Source organism: Carettochelys insculpta, chromosome 9 (assembly GCF_033958435.1).
Source record: "Carettochelys insculpta isolate YL-2023 chromosome 9, ASM3395843v1, whole genome shotgun sequence".
In the NCBI taxonomy this organism is placed as follows: domain Eukaryota; kingdom Metazoa; phylum Chordata; order Testudines; family Carettochelyidae; genus Carettochelys; species Carettochelys insculpta.
Genome location: NC_134145.1, coordinates 59,559,943 through 59,580,622, shown reverse-complemented (window position 1 = coordinate 59,580,622; position 20,680 = coordinate 59,559,943). Strand labels below are relative to the sequence as shown.

At 44.4% G+C, this 20,680-nt stretch overlaps 1 protein-coding gene across 1 annotated transcript in view; it reads right to left on the bottom strand.

Annotated features, from left to right (window-relative positions):
• The window catches only part of TNN (tenascin N), a 31,222-nt gene extending 11,922 nt beyond the window's left edge, over positions 1–19,300 (bottom strand). The window contains exons 1-8 of the mRNA XM_075002820.1: positions 19,248–19,300; positions 13,068–13,540; positions 11,715–12,086; positions 9,275–9,538; positions 6,199–6,381; positions 4,826–4,915; positions 2,140–2,403; positions 3–266 (exon numbers count right to left, since the gene is read on the bottom strand). Coding sequence (XP_074858921.1) covers positions 3–266; positions 2,140–2,403; positions 4,826–4,915; positions 6,199–6,381; positions 9,275–9,538; positions 11,715–12,086; positions 13,068–13,494 — 1,864 coding nt within the window. The 5' untranslated portion in view covers positions 13,495–13,540; positions 19,248–19,300. The remainder of the gene's footprint in view (positions 1–2; positions 267–2,139; positions 2,404–4,825; positions 4,916–6,198; positions 6,382–9,274; positions 9,539–11,714; positions 12,087–13,067; positions 13,541–19,247) is intronic.
• Positions 19,301–20,680: the final 1,380 nt, after the last annotated feature.

Below are 20,680 nucleotides of genomic sequence, written 5' to 3'. Positions count from 1 at the left end.
ACCTGTCACAGCTTTAGTGTTTGCCCTCCTGCTTTGCCGGCCTCCCTTCTCAGCCCAGATGTGGATGACATACTCTGTGCCTGGCTTCAAACCAGTCAGAGTGGTGGTACTGTGGCCTTTCCCCACAACCTTCTCTCTGCTGTCACCATCAGCTGAGGTGTAGCTCACCACATATCTGTCTACAGGAGCCTGGACCTCATTCCAAGAGATGGTGGCCGTGTCCTCTGTCACTCGGTTGGTCACCAGGTTTGTTGGGCTGTCCATTTCTTTAAGAGAAGATTTAAGCGTGAAGAGCTACAGTGAGGACTCTCCCCAGTACTACATTAGGGGAGAACTGAGTCCTTCCTTACTTTTCTTGGTCCTTTAGCCCTACCCAGCTGCACACTTACAGTTCCTTAGGCCAACAGCAAAACTGCTACATGAAGCACACATGGAAAACACCCTTTCGGGGAGTGGTTGTTACCCTCCATCTACTCCGAGTGCAACTATGTTGGTTCTGTTTTTAAGAAAAACAAAACAAAACACATCTATCCCACCAGCACCAGGGTTGAAAGAACACACAGGTGCTGAGCCCCAGCACAATGGCAGCAGCCCTTACCCTAGTTATCCTTCCATGTCTCACTGTCAATGTACTTCTGGAAAGGTCAGAATGGTGACCTAGGGAAGGTTTCTGACATTGTCTATGGCAGTGATTCCCACACTTTTCATTACCACAGCACACTTCAACGAGACAAACAGCCCTACAGCACCCCCACTTTTCAGCTGAATGCATTGATCATAAACGTCACATTTACTTACATTTACTATGGTGACAGTCTTACTAGAGAGGTTTGCAACACAGTAGTGCACACAACAAGCTAAACAAGGACCAAATACATTAATGTTTCCAATACACCACAGAATACACCATCTTAGACAGCGAGCACAGACACATTTTCAAAGTCTGCTCGATGCCATGCTAGGGATGCTGAGAAGAGTCAGCACTGAAATCAGGTTCCCCTCCCTGCCAGCCAGATGGAGACAGGGCGTGATACAGTAGAACCCCAACTTACATGGACGTTGCGTTCCTGCGCAACCCCGTGTAAGTCCAATTTTTTGTTACTTGGGACAGCGAGGAAATTGACCAGCGCAGCAGCACTGGTCAGTTTCTTGTCTCCTGTGAGCAGTGAGGAGCTGGCAGCACCTGAGTCACATTAAACCAAGGTATGTACACTCAAGTTGCATGTATCTAGGGGTTCTACTGTATTTAAACTGCATCCCAGCTCCAACTGCCTCCTGCCCTCCTTCCCCAATGGAGGTGGGCTCCCTGCCAGCTCGTTTGGGCCAGGAAGCAGCATGTCAGCTGTCTCCTGGCATGAACAGGGTCCTACAGGATCAGCATATCTCTTCACGGTGGCTCTGCAACGAGCCACAGAGAGAGGAAATTGACAAAATTTCATGGCACACTTGGACAGTTCTCATGGCGCACCAGTGTGCCACAGCACAGTGGCTGAAAACCACTAGTCTATGGCGTTCTTAAGGCATGCCATTAACTCCACTTTCAGCTAAGAGGCTTTGATATTTTACCAGTCAAATGACTTCCACTGTAGTAATATTAATGACCTGTGTCTATGAACAAGGATCCTTCCCAGACTATTTCTAAAGCCCAGTTCAGCCTACCAGTGAGAATTACAGTGTACAGGCCAGATTCTTGTCTCCCTAGTGCCAGTGTACATAAGAACAGCCATACTGGGTCAGAACAAAGATCCATCTAGTCCAGTATCCTGTCTGCCAACAGTAGCCAATGCCAGGTGCCCCATAGGGAGAGAACCAAACAGGTAATGATGTCTGTAGTGCCATCCATCTCTAGCTTCTGACAAACAGAGGCTAGGGACACCATCCTTCCCCATCCTGGTTAATAGTCATTTATAGACCTAAACTCCAAGAGTTTATATAGCTCTTTTTTAAACCCTCCTATAGTCCCAGCCTTCACAGCCTCCTCTGGCAAGGAGTTCTACAGGTTGACTGTGCACTGTGTGAAGAATAATTCCCTTTTATTTGTTTTAAACCTGTAGATCAAGAGTAACTTGATCCATGGCACTGACAAACTGGTGTAAAGCAATGATCAAAATCCACATTTCTTCTCCTGCCACCAGTTACCTGTCACAGCTTTTGTGTTTGTCCTCTTGCTCTGCAGGCCTTCCTGCTCAGCCCAGATGTAGATCATGTACTCTGTGCCTGGCTTCAGACTCCTCAGGGTGGTGGTGCTCTGGTCTTTCCCCACCACTATCTCTCTGGTATCCCCATCAGCTGAAGTGTACCTCACCACGTATCGGTCTATCGGAGCCTGGACCCTGTTCCAGGAGATGGTGGCTGTGTCTTCAGTCACTCGGTCAGTCTGCAGGCTAGTTGGACTGTCTATTCCTTCAAGAGAGAGTTTGAAAGAACAGTGGTAAACAACACCTGAGCAATATTGCACCGGATCCCAACCATCATGTTCCTTGTCATATGTAGCATTTGTTTTACCCTGGAGTGCTCAGTAAATTCCTTCAAGAGTTTGAAAATATTTTTCCACCATCCAATTTTGTTTGTCTTCTACTTGGCAAATGTCAATTGTCTTCCAGACAAAGCAGAGACAAACCTAGCTTCCTTTGGTTTACTTTCTGGTCTGGGCACCAGTGCCACTGTTGAGATAGTAGGAGGGCAAATAGCTTTGAAAAGACAACTAGTGAGTTAAGTCCTGATGCAAAGCCAGAGAGAGAGGCTCAAAGTGTATTACTGGTGGATCCTACAAAAATGGTGGCTTTTAAAAACTTAAAATACGTTATGTCTGGCCAAAATGGCAGAATTATCTTTTAAACAGCTGTTTTGAATCCCGAAGGCAGGCCTTACTAGACTGATACCATTTGAAAAACAACTAAAACCTGAGAATAATAACACTTAGTACATTTCATTTTCAAATTACTTTAGCAGCAATAACTAATCCACCCTCACAATAGCAGCCCAGTGGTGAGCATTGTTATCTGCAGATGGGAACAGGAAGAGAGAAGGGCTAAGTGATTTTCCAAGGATACAGGAGTCAGTAACAGGAGTTCCTGGTTCCCAGCTTTACTCTCAGAGGAACAGACTAGTCCACTGACTAAGGGTTTGACATAGGACATCTTTAAAGAAGAAATTAATATTCTCCATGAAAGCGCTGCAGTAGCCCCTGGACCTCTCCATGCCCTACCGTGAGGAAAGAAGGACAGAGAATGATCCAAAGATGACAAGAGAACCACCTCAGAGGGAAAAAGGAAAGCTCTGAATGTTGAATAATTCATACATATTAAGGTCAGAAGTGACCTTTTTCTAGTCTGATCTTCTGAACCACACTGGCCAAGAAACTTCACCCAGTAACTTCTGGTTAAGCTACAGCATCTCCTTTAGAAAAAGATAATCTCGTCTTCATACAAAAAGTTCAGTAATGGAGATTCCACCACCTCCCTATGCGAGTTCTTCCAATGATTATGCTCAATAGACCTTTTGCACCTTCATTCCAGTCTCCATTCGTCTAACTTCGACTTCCAGTCACTGGCTTTCATTATGCCTTTTGTTAACACTTTTGGAGATGTAGTTCAGGGTCATTTTAATGTCTGAGATGTCCTCATTTGGGGAACTGTACCCAGCGCTGGCAATGGAGGATGGTCTTCCACATCCCTGGCTTCTCTTGTACTAACTCTGGAGTGTTGGGAGAGGCTATGCAAACAACTCAGGCGCATCTGTGCAGCCAGGCAACCTCGGTGGGTCTCTCCTAATGGAGTTGTGGTTCTACAAAACTGTGATGCAGCTAGCAGGGAGCACACACTGTGCAGCTTTGTTGCACTTATGGTCTACAGATTCCCTTAGACTTCTATGAGCTGGCTGACTTGCTCACACTGAAAGGGATGAGGGAAACATATTAAAGGAATTAATGTGTTCATGAAAAGCCTTGGAGCTGGGCAGCACTAACGGGGTCTTATACAAAGCAGAACACACCCAAGTAATAACTATGAAAAAGGAGAAGGAATCTACATGTTCACAATGTTTGAAAGCACATAGGACAGTTGGAGCCATCGTGTTCCAAAGGCAGCAGTGCTTCCCAAGCCGACTTCCTTTCAAGGGTAACTGGAATCACATGTCAAGTGTACATAAGGGATCCAATCCAAAGAAAAGTCCAGCAGACCTTGGCCAGGCAAAAAGAGACGTTGGCAGTGCCAAACCCACCCAACCATACCGTTCACAGGCTAGAGCGGGAGGGACAGGCTGGGATTCCATCTGGGGATCTGCAGATGTCTAGTAGGAAGGAATACTGGCCAACTTACATATGAGAAACAGTTGGAGTCAAGAGTGAAAACAAGGTGGAATTACCCTGCTGTTTGCATGCAGCTTTTGATTACTGGCTGTCAGAGGACCTGGCCAGCCATGTGTCATCCACAGTGCAGTGACTAGAGCAACATCCCTTCCATATACCTCCCTGACTCCTCCGAGGAGAAAGCCCAACCCTCTCGCCACCTTCCATGCAGCCTAGTTGCTTCCCCTTGCTGCTGGTCTTCACCTCCCTCCTATACCCCATGTGCTCATTGGTCAGGCACAATGCAGAGTTGCTGCGTCTTGTGATATTCGGCGTTTGTCTTAAAGCCCCAGCTCCCACAGTCAGGTGATTGCCTGAGAATTTCAGATTGTTTTGTTTTGTATTTTGTAGCCCTCACGATTGAGGCAGGAAGTCTGAATACATGAATCAACTCAAAACAAGCCTCACCACCTAAGGACCTTGCATCCACTTGTGTCTGTACAGCAAGGGAGCTTTGAGCCGCCTTGGGGTACATACCTGTCCAGCCAGTCACTAGAGATGGTCTTCCTTCTATCTCATCCTTCACGGATACAACAGTGATATTATACTCTGTCCTAGGCTTTAGGCCTATAAGAGAACAAAAAGAGTATCCCCAACACTTAGGGAATAAAAGTACGTTGACATTTTCTTAGTGTGTCTTCTGCTCTCAGAATTTACAGTACAGGAATTTGAGCTGTGGGACTGGGATTTGTACTTTTTGTTTGAGGAACGTGTGGCTTTCTGGTTCAGGCTCATCTCTATCGGCGGTATTCATCATAAATTGTGCGGGTTTCCATTTTACCCCTTTTTAGTGTTCCCAGGTCTTAAGTAAAAGAGTAAACTGTATTCCTGGTATGAGGGTAGAATTATGAACTTGCATTGGAATTTACTACCCGTACCACATGTGATGTTGGGTATCACCCTCCTATTCACCAACACACAGAAGAGCCTCATGAGGACCATCTGCTGAAGATGTGCTGGACTTGTGCAAAGCAGCAAGTAAAGCTGCAGAGACAGATTCACAGCTGGTATAAATCTCTGAATCTACTGAATTCAGCGGCGCCATGCCAGTGTACATCAGCCACGAATCTGCCCCATATGGCTGGGGACACTGAAAGTGAGACTCCCACCGGACAAAAAGTGAGTCACACCACCTATTTTGCTTCAAGGGCCAGCTAAAGGAAGAGTGCTCTGACCATTCAAAAAGGAGTCTCAGAATCTCTCGTGATTTGAAATCAGATTGACTGGAAATGGATCCTATCCTGGGGTTCTGCCTGTTACATTCCAGCCCCAATTACTCATCAGTGAACAGATGTTCTGAAGAGAACCCAGAAGAGTTTCAAACTAATGTGACAGCGAGATATATTGTAAGAGAAACTGGTGGCTCTCCCTCCTAGCTTGCCCAGTGGGTGCTAGGGATGGTTAACCTGGCAGGCTTTCATCTATTACTACCAGGCTCATGGATGAAGGCTCATCTGGATGCAGGGCAGGAGGGTGCATAGTAGGTCTCAGAGCAGCAACTGGGGCATGAAGCAGAAGAGTTCTAACTGAGTCTGCTCGGAGCATCAGCTACACAGAGACAAGAGAGCTTCATCTCGGGTTGCGGTTCAAGAGTTTATTCTCTCTCGTGTCTGTCTCTCCCCATTTTCCCTCCAACCTGCCCAGGGTTTCCTCTGATTTTCTCCATCTGGGGCAGTATAAATTTTGTTATATACACCAAGCCATGTGCGGATGTGCTCCACCGACAGAAACACCTGCTGCTCGCTGTGGGTGCTCACTAATCAGGTGGGTGGCACCTGAATCTCCCCTGGGTAGCTGCCCAAGAATTCAGCTTACAGGGAACACTATCCGGGGTGCAACCAATCACCTACCGCTGATGATGTATCGGCTCTTGGGGTCATGGCTTTTAGGCACCACCACTTCCTTCTCCTGTCCAAGCAGTGAGCTGACCCTCAGCTTAAAATAGTCCGGCTCTGTTGTGGGGTTCTCCCACTCCACTTCCAGAGAGTCCTCCATCTCCTCTGTCACCCAGGCAGCACTAACTGTGGACAGGGCTAAGAATGACAGGGGAGAAAGGTGATGAGGAAGCAACACATTCTCATTTCCGCAGTACCAAAGCCTCCTCCCCTCCATGTGGGCACACAAGACAGGAAAAAGCCAAACTGCCCCCACCACAGTGTCTCAGGCCTCAAAACCAGGTACAATTTCTCAGAGGAACTGAAGGTTGTTAATTAGGGAGGGTGCAATTAGTCTTTCAACAGGCCTGACTCACTCTTAAGCTGTATCCCAGCCCTAGAAGACACTGGCTCCTATGTATTCTGTTCCAGATAAACATACACTGACCATAAGCCCACCTTTTAACTAGCTTTACCAAGGGCCTGAAGGGTGCACAGTGTGAACTGTTAATCGTGCACTCATCAGGTCATGGGCATTTCACTTCAAATCTGCAACCTTTCTACCCTCAGCAGGTAAGGAAGGTCAGATTAGTTCAGCTGTGAACCAGAGATGCCCGAGGCAAACAAAGCTACTGCCAAGAGGGGTGCTGACAAGGCAAAACTAGCACTCCGCCCTCTGAGTCCATAATGCTACGACACTCCAGCATGATGTTAAGAAGTGCTCTCACGGGGCACTGCCATGTGTGCAAGTAAAGTTCTGACTATTTGCACTCTTTAAGGCTCTTCATAGCATGATGAACAGACTAGACCAGTGTTTCTCAACCTTTTTTATACAGTACCCCTTCTTAAAATATATATATGTACCCCCAGACTTCTCTTGCATACCTCGAAGGGTATGTGTACCACCCATTGGGCCTAAATTAATCTGAGGTCTTGATACAAGTGTCATTCAACCTTTCCAGATTACCCTACCCTTTGCAGGTGTCAGGTTTGTTTTGCATACCACCAAGTTTCACCTCACTTAAAAACTACTTACAAAAGCATGCAAAAATAGAACAGACAACTACGCATGAAAACTTGCTGACTTTCTACCATCTTACCAATAGATTAATTGGAATAGAAATGTTGTACTTACCTTTCAATGTAACACATATGAAGCAGCAGAAACAAGTCATTGTCTGAGAACTTCTAGATTGTATTGACTTTACTAGTGATTTCTATGTAGCCTGTTGTAAAATTAGTCAAATATGTAGATGAGTTGATGTGCTCTGTGGAAGACCTCGATATAACCCCAGGGGTACACGAACCCTGATTTAGAGACACTGGCCTAGACAGTACCTCTCATCCTCTAGTTAAACCCTACCTAGGTAATTACATTCTCCTTCTCCGCAACTCTTCTGCATCCAGAGAATAAGGAGCTGCAATTTCTTAGCGAGAGGGTGGCACAACTAAAAAAGTAAATTCCTCTACCACCAACCACAGAGAAGGAGCAGAGAGAAGACTAAGAGCAAAAGACTAGAGTGAAGAAGCAAATATGGACAAGAGAGCTCAGGCAAAAACAGGTGGAGTGGGGAGAGCAGGCAGAGGTTCTAGGTCAACGTGAGTTCAGAAGCCTCAGGTGGAAAGTGTCCCTCAAGAACTCTGAAGGCCACCAGGTATCTGAGATTGACAGGAAGACGATGAAGATGACAGAAGATGGATAGTATGGGGTGGATGACTGTGGTACAGTAAGTGTGAGATTTAGCCAACACCACTAAGAGCTGACAAACTCACATCTGGAAGCCAAAGCAGCTCACCTGTATGTTAGTTTTGTTCAAAACAGACAGTAGTCTTATGAGAATGTGTCGAGTGCTTAGACTCTGTAGAAAGTTTGCAAATTGCTGCATGCCTTAATCACACTTGTACTGTTGGTATTTCATGCTGGAAAAAGTATGTAAGTTTTGTCTTAATAACTGTGAACATGTTTGCTCTGAACTTGTGAGCCCAGGCACGGGAATCATCCCTTCCCCCATTAAGGAAGCCTTTCAAGTTTTAACAGGGTCAGGGTTAGGAAGGATTGTTGAATGATCAGATCTGGGAAACGTTACGTGCCATGGAGCACATCTCATGGACGAGTAGGTGAAATGTACAATATAAAGCAAGGACACAATAAAAAAAATATTCATTTCTTTGTTGTTTGAATGCTCACAGGGCAAAAGACACTACACTGAAGCAGAGACCCCTCAGGAGTTACCCTGGGACCACTCTGGAAGACATTTTGAATTGACAGACTCCTACATCTCTGTCCTCTTCAGGAACCAGACATAGGAACTCATTTGTGCACATATTCTTGCTCACTTTAAGCTAGTATCTCTCTTTTTCCTAGTAAATAAATGTTTAGTTAGTTTTTAACAAGATTGATTATGGGTATTTTATTTGCTGCGAGACCTAAGGTACAACTTGATCTGGGGTAACTGACTGATCTCTTGGGACTGGGAGCAATCTGAACGTTCTGTGATTTTTGGTGTAACTAAAGTTTATAACCAAGCCCAGATCTCCTGTGTGGCAAGATGGAGAGTCTAGGGGACTTTCAGTAAGTCCATGACAAGACAGCTATATGATCCAGAAGTTCACATTTGTTCTGGAGTCAGTGAAATCCAATTATAGAGCACTCCACCAGTTTGGGGTGTCTTCCTTGGTTTTGACTTTCTGTCCTGAGGCCTGCATTCATGGTCATGAGCCTTTCCAGACAGTGTGACAGTGAAACATTCCTGCTTCATAGAATCAGAGAGCAGACTGGCCCCTGCACTGTGAACACCCTTGGATTTAGAAGCAGGAAACAAAGACTGGGACTCTTTTGGGGGATGGGACATTCACTCCAAAAAAAAACTTTAAGGAAAAGCACCTTTAAATGGGAGAAGAAAGGCAGAGAGAATGGGCCTTTCCAAGAGCTTGGACATGAAGTCCTGTGAAATGTCACACACCTCTAAACCTCGGCAGTTTGCTGCCCCTGTGGTCTGGTCCTGACTTGGAAGACTTTTGTTGGAAAAAAGGGATTTTCTAGTGCGCCCACCTGTCCTTGCTTGTAGGTGTTCTGGGTCACTGGAAATCCCCTTCTTCACATAACGAAGCGTGACCTGATACTTTGTGCTAGGGTGAAGGCCCAGGATCTCGTAGCTGAGCTGTCCTTTGGGCACTCGGACTTGTACTGCAGAGGCCTCATGCCCTATTGGGTAATAGCTGAGGAGGTAGTAATCCACATCATGCATCTGATCCCAGCTGAAGGTCAAAGAATCTTCCGTGGTCTTCAGCAGCTGCAAATTCTGAGGAGCAACCACTATAGCAAAAAAAAAAAAAAAAAAAAAAATAAGACTGACTGTTGGGGCATGGTCCAAAATCCACCAAAGTCAATGGCTACGTCTACACGTGAAGCCAACATCGAAATAGCTTATTTCGATGTAGCAACATCGAAATAGGCTATTTCGATGAATAACATCTACACGTCCTCCAGGGCTGGCAACGTCGACGTTCAACTTCGACGTTGCGCAGCACCACATCGAAATAGGCGCTGCGAGGGTACGTCTACATGCCAAAGTAGCACACATCGAAATAAGGGTGCCAGGCACAGCTGCAGACAGGGTCACAGGGCGGACTCAACAGCAAGCCACTCCCTTAAAGGGCCCCTCCCAGACACAGTTGCACTAAACAACACAAGATCCACAGAGCCGACAACTGGTTGCAGACCCTGTGCCTGCAGCATGGATCCCCAGCTGCTGCAGCAGCAGCCAGAAGCCCTGGGCTAAGGGCTGCTGCCCACGGTGACCATAGAGCCCCGCAGGGGCTGGAGAGAGAGCATCTCTCAACCCCTCAGCTGATGGCCGCCATGGAGGACCCAGCAATTTCGATGTTGCAGGACGCAGATCGTCTACATTGTCCCTACTTTGACGTTGAACGTCGAAGTAGGGCGCTATTCCGATCCCCTCATGAGGTTAGCGACTTCGACGTCTCACTGCCTAACGTCGAAGTTAACTTCGAAATAGTGCCCGACGTGTGTAGCCGCGACGGGCGCTATTTCGAAGTTAGTGCCGCTACTTCGAAGTAGCGTGCACGTGTAGACACAGCTAATGAGAGTCTTCCTATGGACATCAGTGGGCTTTGCACCAATGCAAACTATGGGCCTGATCCAGTGAATGAACTGCTGGTGAACAGGACTACACTGGGCAGTCCTAGGGGCTGAAGTCCTCCGCTTACCCACAAAGAGGTATAGTTGCAGTGGCCAATAGGAACAGAGAACACTGAGCACTGCAATAAACCAGGCCTGCTTAGTGTGGCTTCATAGCTGGCTACCTCAAACCACAAAAGAACGCCGAGAAACCACCTCCTTAACACTCTCAACGTCACCCACTGGACCAGGTGCATCTGTCGGGGATACACACAACTCCTTGGTGGCCCAGATGAATATAGCTGCCATTTCATCGCTCTTGTTCCACGGCACTACATAATTCTGTACTGATGTTACAACATCTTCAGCAAGAGCAGGACCTTCTAGCTGCCTAGATATTGTATTGACACAGGTTTGAAGGGCAGGAGCTGCGGGAGGAAAACCTGCTGAGGCAAAGACTGTAACTTGCTACAATTAAGTTTTATCACTAGAAAGCCCGCTTTGTTTGGCTTGATTTGTAACCAGATCCATCTCTTTTTTAGTATCATTTAAACCATTGTGTGTTTTTTTCTTTTTTTACTGCTACAAAAGGGGAATTACGTGTGAACCCTCAATTAAACTAACAGGCTGGCATGTGCTCTGTCTCTCTGGAGCCAGTGAACTTCACAATTTCTGTGAGTGACTAGTGAGAGGGATTGGCCAGTGCAGAGGTGTCTCTATTTGGTTGCCATGGCTCCTCTGTCACGTACTTTGGACAAAATGGACCGTCCCTGCACCCAAGGGTGAACGGGCATATATCAGACATCAGGAATTGGAATACACACAAAAATGTAGGGGAACACTTTAACTTCCCTGGACATACAACAATGGACCTTAAAGTGTCCATCTTGTTACAAAAAGACTTGACCACTAGATTAAAAAAGGGAGACGCCTGAACCGGAATTAATTTGAAAGTTTGACACATTTAGCCTGGGGCTTAACAGAGATCTCAATTATCTCAGGCACTACAAAGGCAATTTCCCCACCTTTGATATTCGCAGGAATGGCAGCCATCCCACTTAACTCCATTTATTTCTTCCACAGGTCCTATTAATGACAGGCGACCCTTCTCATCCCCTCTTTTTTATTCCCAGGAGTGAGCTAAGGGCTCAGTTGACCTCCTTGCTTTGTAATAGACTTCCACATCCAACCCTTGGCTATGGGCTGGTGATAGCAACCTCTGCAGCTAATGGATATGGGGTGGGGTTAGAGACGGAAGGAATCCAACATATACCCCAGCGGGCAGGAAGGAAAGGGGATACGGGAGTCACTCTGGCACAGACAGAAGGAATGAAAGGAAGGTGCTTCTGACCTTGGGAGCAGTCGAGCCCAAAGAAGCCATCATGGCAGTAGCACTCGCCACTGTCACAGAAACCATTGCTGCTGCAGTCGTTGGGGCATCTCTTCTCGCTGCAGTCATCTCCAATGAATTCCTCGTAGCACTGACACACGCCGTTGCTGCAGATCCCATTGCCGCTGCAGTTTGCGGGGCACAGACGCTGACTGCAGTCCTCGCCAATGTAGGGTTTGCTGCAGATGCATTTGCCATCAATGCAGCGTCCATGGCCATTGCAGTTATTGAGGCAGCTGGGGTGGGAGCAGTCACTGCCTTCCCAGCCTTCCTCACAGTCGCATCCACAGATCTCTTGGAGGAAAGTTCCATGGCCACTGCAATTTGAGACTCCTGTCCAATGGGGGACCCAGAGCCGACATTGGCAGGTAGCATGTAGGAGAGAAAGAGGCAGACAAACAGAATTAGAAATAGATCTGTAGACAGAGCTAGAGGTTCACTCAAGACCACAAGTAGAAAAGGGAAACTAAGTGGACTGATTACCATGCCATACAAGACCACACCTGGGCATTCTTCTTTGTTCAGGACAAAGAATCCAAACAAATTCTCAACACTTTCTTTTAAAATGGAAAGTTCTGGGACTGGACACCAAACTAAAAACCTAGGAATTCTACAACCATGCCTCCCGCTGGTGTCGAGTTCAAGAACTCCATGCTTCTGACTACTCAGAAGCTCCAGAATTCCTCTCAGTGCTTAGAGACAAGTGTAAGCACATTTGGGGAATTTCAGATTTCCCCTCTGCATTCAGGAACCTCAGTCCCACTCCACCTTGATGATTCCAGAGTCCTACTCCTTCAAGAGCAGGAAATTAAGTTACCTTGACTCTGCAGGAATCTGACCCAAGCCAAGCCCTTCCCAAAACCCCAGGACACCACACCACACCTCACTGACAAGTCTGAGCTCCTTGCCACTGTGAGGACACTTGAAATCAACCCTTCACAACTGGGGAGCACAGAAAACCAAGCACCTCATCATCTCAAACACTAGAATTCCAGCCAAAGCTCTGGAACCTGAGCTCCCTACAGAGCCCAGTCAAATCAATGGGGGGTCTTTCTGCTGGCTTCACTGGACTTTGGATGTCTGTGTTACGCACTCCAGGACTCCCCACCTCAGCAAATTAACCAACCAATTGCTCCCAGTTGCTTTCTCCTCCATATGCCTCAGTCTTCTACACCCCAGTGTAAGACACCTGGGCTCCAGCCTGCCCAGGGCTTTCCCAGCAGGGAATAGCACAGCGCAGAGAAGGACGTAAAATTAAAGTTACCAGAATTAGAGAGAACACAATACAAAAATAAATCACTGTGTGATGCACACCTTGGCCTCCTCCACAGCACCTCTGTATACTGCAGGCTTCCTTGAGCATCATCATTTCTTTCTCCATTTTTTCCATCCTTTCTAGCACGTCTTTGATGTGTCCCAAAGCTTCACAGTCGCCTCTTGGTGTCTGAACTCGGATGTTGTGCCTAAATATGATATTTTCCTCCTCCTCCTCCTCTTCCTCTTTGTGTGCACCCCCACCAGCAATCAGCACATGACTGTCATCTTTAAGTGCCAACGGATCTGCCTCCACCTTGATCTGCGATGATTTGGGTAGGTCAATCTTGTATGAGTGGCTGAAGGAGATTTTCTGGCCATTGCTGGTGCAGTTCTGAGGTTCAGGGGACAGCTGAACAGCAACTGTTTGGAAAGCAAGGTATAGTAACATCCCCTGAGCGAAAGCAAGCCAACTCCTGAAACTCATCTTCTACTTCTTCAGTGGGAAGGCTGATCCTATGACAGTGAAGCTGCTTCAGTGGAGAGGGAAAAAAAAAAAAGATGAGAAAATTCTCCTTCAAAACCATTTTTCAGTGAACTCCCAGAAACCAGCTAGTGCTGTGAGTTCATAAGCTCATCAGCAACAACTTGGAAAGTACATTTGCAAAGAACTCTTAGGGTGATGCAGAAAATGGTGATGGTGTTGACTCGGTTGGCGACACTCTTCCTTATGAGTCAGTACTGAATTAAATACAGTGAAATATACTTGAAGGCAGCCACTCAAGAGACTGACAAAAATCATCTCCTTAACAAAGGTGAAGACTAACAAAATAATTAATTAGGTGAGCTTTCGTGGGACAGACCACTTCTTCAGTGCTACTTGACTGCTTCTTTGTTTTGATAGTATATAGACTAGCACGGCTCCCTCTCTGTTACTATTTAACAAAGGTGATTTTCCAATACAGTGTGTAACAGAATTGGTCTCAGTCCATTAAGGATAATATTTTGAGCTGGCCTCTTAAGAAAAGAGGTTGGCTAATACAGTTAGTCTCCTGTACATGGTGTGGAGATATGTTCATTAACTGGCAAAACTGGGATCTTTTGGAAGAACTGCACTGTACAAATGCACAATATTTGTGTGTGTTGTACATTGAATTTAGTGCTGCTGTAAGGTACCAGACTCTCAACCTGGGAGGCTGATAGTCCTCCACACACAAAGAGGTCAGTGCAGGTAGTACCAAGACAAGGCCTTCACACTTTGCCCTGCCAGTGTGCCTCTGCCCTGACCTGGAAGTCCCCCTCCAAAAAGAAAGAGGAAGGACAGCACGCTGTGATGGGGACAGTTGTACATTGATTGAGACATCAGCTCATTACACAGGGGTCCCTGAATAACTATTAACTGGCGGTGGTTTTGGTTACCATCAACATAGGTGCTATATGAATCAGTATCTAAAAGTTCAGGGCCTTGTATCACCAGTTCTTTAGCCATCCAGTCTACTATACCAAAGCCTCCTTTCCAGTCTAAATCACCTGTTATTACCACCGCAATACTAAGAACAGGGCTCAGTTTGTCTGTGCCTTTGGAAAATTAAGTCTGCTTCTTCTATGGTGTTGCACATTTTGACCTCTGTTGTCCTGAGCCTGGGGAAGTCAAGGTGTTATGCTGCATTGTATTTTAAACTAGCGTGTGACAACATGGTGCCATCCAGAGTTTTGATGTCTCCTTAAGCATATAAAGTGCTTGCTCTAACTGGATGTCAGATTTGCTTTATAGTCACTGCAAAAGTTAATCCAGGAGCTGCTCCAGGTAACCTTATTATTAGATTGAGTGACAATAAGCAGAGCCGTCCTGTCCATAGAATGAGGTGGAGTGCCTGCCCCAGCCCTGTGTTTTTGGGGGCCCTGCAGCTGCAGGGAATTGCCACCCGAGCACTCACCAAGTGGCGCTCTGCTGCGAGCTCCTGGCCCAATGAGTCTCGCTTCTATGTGAGTGGCTGGAAGGCCACCAGTTCAGCAGAGTGAGAGGCTGTGGTGGAGCGTCGCCTGCTGAGTTGGAGGACAGAGGCTCTGGGGAAGAGATGTCCTGTGGCTGCTGCTGACATCCACTGGTCAGGGAGGGGTCCGGGAGTCAGGGTAGGGCAGAGAGTGGAAGGGGTGGGGCCTATGACATGCAGGGGGGTTCCCCCTCCCCCAGTATAGCCCTGACAATAAGCCTGACTAACTCATGCCAATGGGAAAGATGATATCTGGCTGGTTTAATCATGATGTTACTTGTAGTTAAGAATGAAGACCGGTATAGAAATACCCACATAACAGGCACAAAGCCACTTTTTGTTTTCCAAATCCTGGCTAGGAAAATTAATGAGCTCTTCCCATGACACTGCAGATCCTTACTTTGCCCACCCAGAGCCTGAAATCATGGCATGTGGGGTTGTCCTTTAAAGCCCCCTTGGCTCATAACCCAAGCAGGGTTTGGGAAAAGAACCCTATCTACTTGAAAGCTTGTTGCTCTGGCTCTTAAAAAATAAATAAATAAAACTCCAATACAAATGTATGCAGGGCCAAATGCTGAACTCCCTACTCAGTACACACGCAGGCAGAACATTCACTGGAGTTAACAGGAGTTTTGCCAGGGGAAAGAGTGAGTGAAATAGCACAAGGACTTCAGTATTCAATCCAGGAGACTTTCTTATGCATAAAGTTAAAAAAGAGAAAACCTGTAGCTTTTTTCCTTTGAGCATTTGCAAGGACACCATCCAATCTATTTTTTGTCTCTCAGCAAATTATTCTGCTGATGCAAGACTTCTTCATCCATGGGCTGAGGTTTTGCGACCACCTGTTAGCCAAGGACGATGTGGCTTTTGATCCTCTCTTTCCCATCCCCAATCATCTGCTGTTCCATTTCCTAACTATTTCCAAACCTCCCCTTTCTTAGGCAAAGAGCCACAGCAACAAACTACCTTAATCCTCTTTAGCCCTCTGAAGCAAATCAAGTAATAATGGTTATCCTTGTTTCAAGGCTTTGAGCCAACATAGGACTTGAGATTCACAGGCCTTCATCATAGACCACAGCCCATGTTCAGAACCTTGTTTCGCAGGGTTTATTTTCAAAGCCCTGGAGATGAAAAACCCACACATTACACACCAGCATAAACAGAGAAACCCCTTCTCTCAGCTCTGGGTATCACATGCCATTCTGTGTCGTAACATGATGTCGCTACTAATTAGGATCTTGAGTACCGCAAATTGATCTCAGATTTTCCTGGGCAAGCAGATCACTCAAGAGAAAAACTCCTGAACATAGCACTTCTGTCAAGCGTAATGAGAGAGGACAACAATACTCCTGGCTTCAAAATCATGTAATAAAGAGATTTCCCCTCCGCTGTTTAAAAAGAAGAGGGTGGATGTAACCAATCCTTCATTTAGAACATTATGTCATATGTAAGATCATGTAACTGGAAGTCATAGAGTGAAACTAAGCAAAGGAAAGGCTTAGGAAAAAGACAATCCCAATATTCAGTCCACCAGTCAGACCTATTAGATAATGGAATTGCATTTTACGGGAAGTGGTAGAAGATACATTGCTTTTGACATTTAAACCTCGGCTTACACTAGATAATAAGACACTGTTGAGAAAAGACCCTGTTCTCTTGGAATGGAGAAGATGACCTAATCCTATGTCTTTTCCATTCCTAATGTCTATGCCTGTGTATTTTAGTGTACTCAGTTTTACAATTTGCTGTTCTGGACCACTGTATTTCTTCAAGTTAACTGGGTGGCTTAAATATATTATTTGTTCTGCAGTGCCACTTAATTGTCCCAGCTCCTGGCGCTAGACATTGTATGAGCATAAAACAAAACAGGTACTTGACCCAAGGAGTATACTATCTAAGCAGACATCTGAAAGGTGCCATAGTGCTAACCTCTACAATGAGTACGTTCCTAGGAGTTGAACCCATAACCACTTATGCAAGGCTGTGTGCCTAAACCACAAAGTCACTTGATCAGTTGTTATGCAAGTAGCTGTACACTCCTAGTCACTTTAGACTGTAAGCTCTTCAGGGAAGGGAATTTACATTATACTTATATGGTGCCGATCACAATGAGTCCTGAATAGCTTCAGGCCTGTAACTGCTAGCACAACACAAGCATTAAATAAAAGTCACTGATCCAACTGGATGGTTCCCAACACTGACCTAATGGCTGTATTTTCTCCAAAGGTAGTAATTGTCTAGAACTAGAACATTTTGGGGTTTTAATTAATTAGTTAATTTTTTAAAAAGAATTTGGTAACTTTCAGTGCCCCAAGAGTAACAGTTTACTAACTGAGATCTGAAGAAGTGGGCCTGTCCCACGAAAGCTCATCACCTAATAAATTACTTTGTTAGTCTTTAAAGTGCTACAGGTCTACTGCTTTATTTTGTGAGAATACAGACTAACTCGGCTACCTCTCTTTTACTATTTAACTGAGCCAGATATACTGTCAGTATATGCTAGATAAACTGTCTCCCCAGCTCCCATCCTGCTCTGCCAACCCAAGTGAAATGATAGAATAATTTAAGCCTCATTAAACTAATTCTTAAACCACACCAATAAGGATCAGTACTCCTGGGTTCTATTCCTATTTCTGTCACTGACTTGCTTTATGACCTGAAAGGAAGTTATATAAGTTCTCTGTAAAATATAACACAGCTTTATCTTGAAATAGTGCCTGACATACTAATTGTTCCCCCGAACACTCCATAAATTAAATACTAGATTTACAGAGTTAAAAAAATTGTGGTGGAAAAGGGAAGTTAAGAGAGGCCACAGACAAAGAATTAATTTTCAGATGAATATAGATGCACAGAGGCAGTTCCAGATGGTAGGAGAAGCAAAGGAGAGGGTTCTTGGACCAACAATGGTTAGATTGCAGTATGACACAGGGAGGATGCTGGTGGTAGGCACCTGGGATGGATAAAAAGAGAAATGGAGAGACAAGAAGCCAGTTTGTTGGCTGGTGCAAACTGTCATGGCTTAATTGACTTTGCTGTAACTATAATGATCTACACCAGTACAGGAGCTAAAATACGAGCTGACCACATTCTGCTTTGAATACAATGAATCCATCTTGGTGAGACTGTTTCTTTGCCTGGGCATCATTGCCTTTTTCAAGAACACTGCAGGCAGCCTGACTCTTTACGTCTATCTGCAGAAGTACGAGATAATTTTACTTATTAGAAAGCAGAATGGAAACTAGTAAGATAAAGCTCTGGCTTTTGGTATTATCTAACTTTTTCTTCTCATATGTTTTCTCTTGCACAAGTCCACGTTTCTGTATGTACCTGGTTTCCTAATCAATTAGCTTGAATGAAGGACTCCTGTCTAAATTCCCTAAACTACTTTGAAAATCTCTATTTACTTTCCAGCTGAGTTCTTTATAAGATTTTTGTAGCAAGGGTATAACATTAGCTATAAGGCTTCTTCTAAATGCTGAATAATTCACAATTTTTGTAATTATTATTATTATTATTACTGATTACTTCTATTACCTTTAATTTTGTTTTGCTAGTGAGTGTCATCTTTTTGACATAGCTAATAGTATAATAAAATAATTATTATGGAAAAGAAATGTGTGTTTAATATGACCTAATGATAAAGAGCTTCAGGCAGTTGGGTCCCGTGGAGTCTGTGAAATGCATGAGAGGTTGTTGAACAGGTAGATAATTTATGTACCAAATATTTTGTTGTGAGCTTGCATCACAATCATGACAAGCAAATATGAATAAACAACCTCAGTATGACCCCATGGCACAGAACGAACCTTTTAAAACAATAAAAAACCATTGAAAATAGAAACTGTAAATAACATGACCAATCCTGATATACCCATCCCAGGAACAAAATCTTGACTCTTCTGAAGTCAATAGCAAAACTCCCACTGATTTCAGTGGAGACAACATTTCACTAGATATTTTTTAAGAAAAAAACTCTGAATTAATTTAAACCTTCGAACTTGGAGCATGTACTATATATATTAACAGGAACGCTATTTTCTGTGAAATCTGTATTCTAATAGCACTTACCTGCCACACAGATGTGTTGTGAGACTTATTTCATTAGAGTTTGTAAAATGCTTTGAAGTCTTTAGGTGAAGGCAGTATAAAAAGAGGGAAAAAAGGATTATTCATGCTTCATTAAGACCTAATCATATTCCCATTTCTTGTCTCAAAGAAAACTGTATAAAGATGTTCCCCTTACCTCTGGGATAGTCTTCAGCTGTCTGGTTAGAGATAGGGTCCTTCTGATTTGGCTGCCACCTGCAATGGGAAACTCAGGCAGACACAAGTTCAGCAACAGCTCTTCTCTTTCCAGTTCAGTTTCTGATGTCTCTTTTCCCCTTTCGGAGTTTAAATCTCCTCCAGACTAGATGAAAGGAACCAATAGAGACACTTGGGTGTTTCCCTTCTGAGCTTTCCATAAGGAATGAAGAACCTGTGAGAGATGGTGAAAAATTCTTAACTATATCTCAGTCTCTGATTCTATGAGAACCTATCACTATGTCTAGATTTTGACTAAAAAACAGCACATTTATGTTTTTACAAAAACAGGAGCAAAGATCTCAAAATTGTTGAAGTCCCATATAGCAATAAGCAGGTTTAAAACATTATTTTGCTGAGGTTCAAGAAAGAAAAAATAAAGGTTAAAAAAAAAGAAAAAGTGAAGGTTAAATCACAACACTATGGATTCAAAGACTTGTCTCTTTCACAAACAGAAGCTGATTCAACAGAGATATTACCTCGTGCACTTTATCACATCATTTGCAAAAAGCAAGTACTTAAAATAAAGTGATTTAAAAGTTAAGATTACCACTTATTTTATCTCCCCCACATAATAAAATTACATACCTATCTACACCAGCGCAAATCCTAAACTAGAGTAGATTGGCATATTTCCATAGAATCTGAGCTATTACTCTTATGAAGTACCAGAACCGACTGAAATATAAAAATCACTTCATGAACATTTTCAGAAGGCTGAAGCTGTTTTCATTGCAGAAGATTTGAAATGGATCTTTCCAAAAGATTTTTAAAAAATATAGCAAACATTAAAAATAAATTTTAGATTAAAAATATACCAAACATTTGTTTGTCTCCTCCCATTTTAATGTTTTCTAACATTTTTACTGTATCAAGAACAGACAATTTTTTCCACAGCACAGGTCAACAATGCTGAAATTATTTTGTAAAATACAAAGATTTTTTTAAAGTATCAACATAACTATTGAAAATGTTATTGAAATTGTTCTCAGATGAAGTCTGCAGTCCGCACAGATTTTGCCAGAAGAACAACCCAGCTTCCAAGCCTTTGCCATTTTCTTAGGTGGAGTTTGGCAACTGTTGGTTTGTGGGTTTTCTCTAGTGCCTAATGACAAGCTTGATAATGGCAGAGACCTTTGAATTCATGATATTACAGGACTGAAGGAGTGCGGGGGGTGGTCCATAAGAGGGAGAGAAAGCAGGCTCTAACACAAGCATGACAGACGATACCTGCCGTAAACATGTGGGGCCAATTTTGGGGGAACAGGGAAACTTTTACCGATTTCTTTCTAGCGTTCCAAACCAGAGTCTATTGTAACCAGAAACTGCCTTGAGAACTTTTATTTTTAGGGCTTGAGACTCTGGGTTTACTTT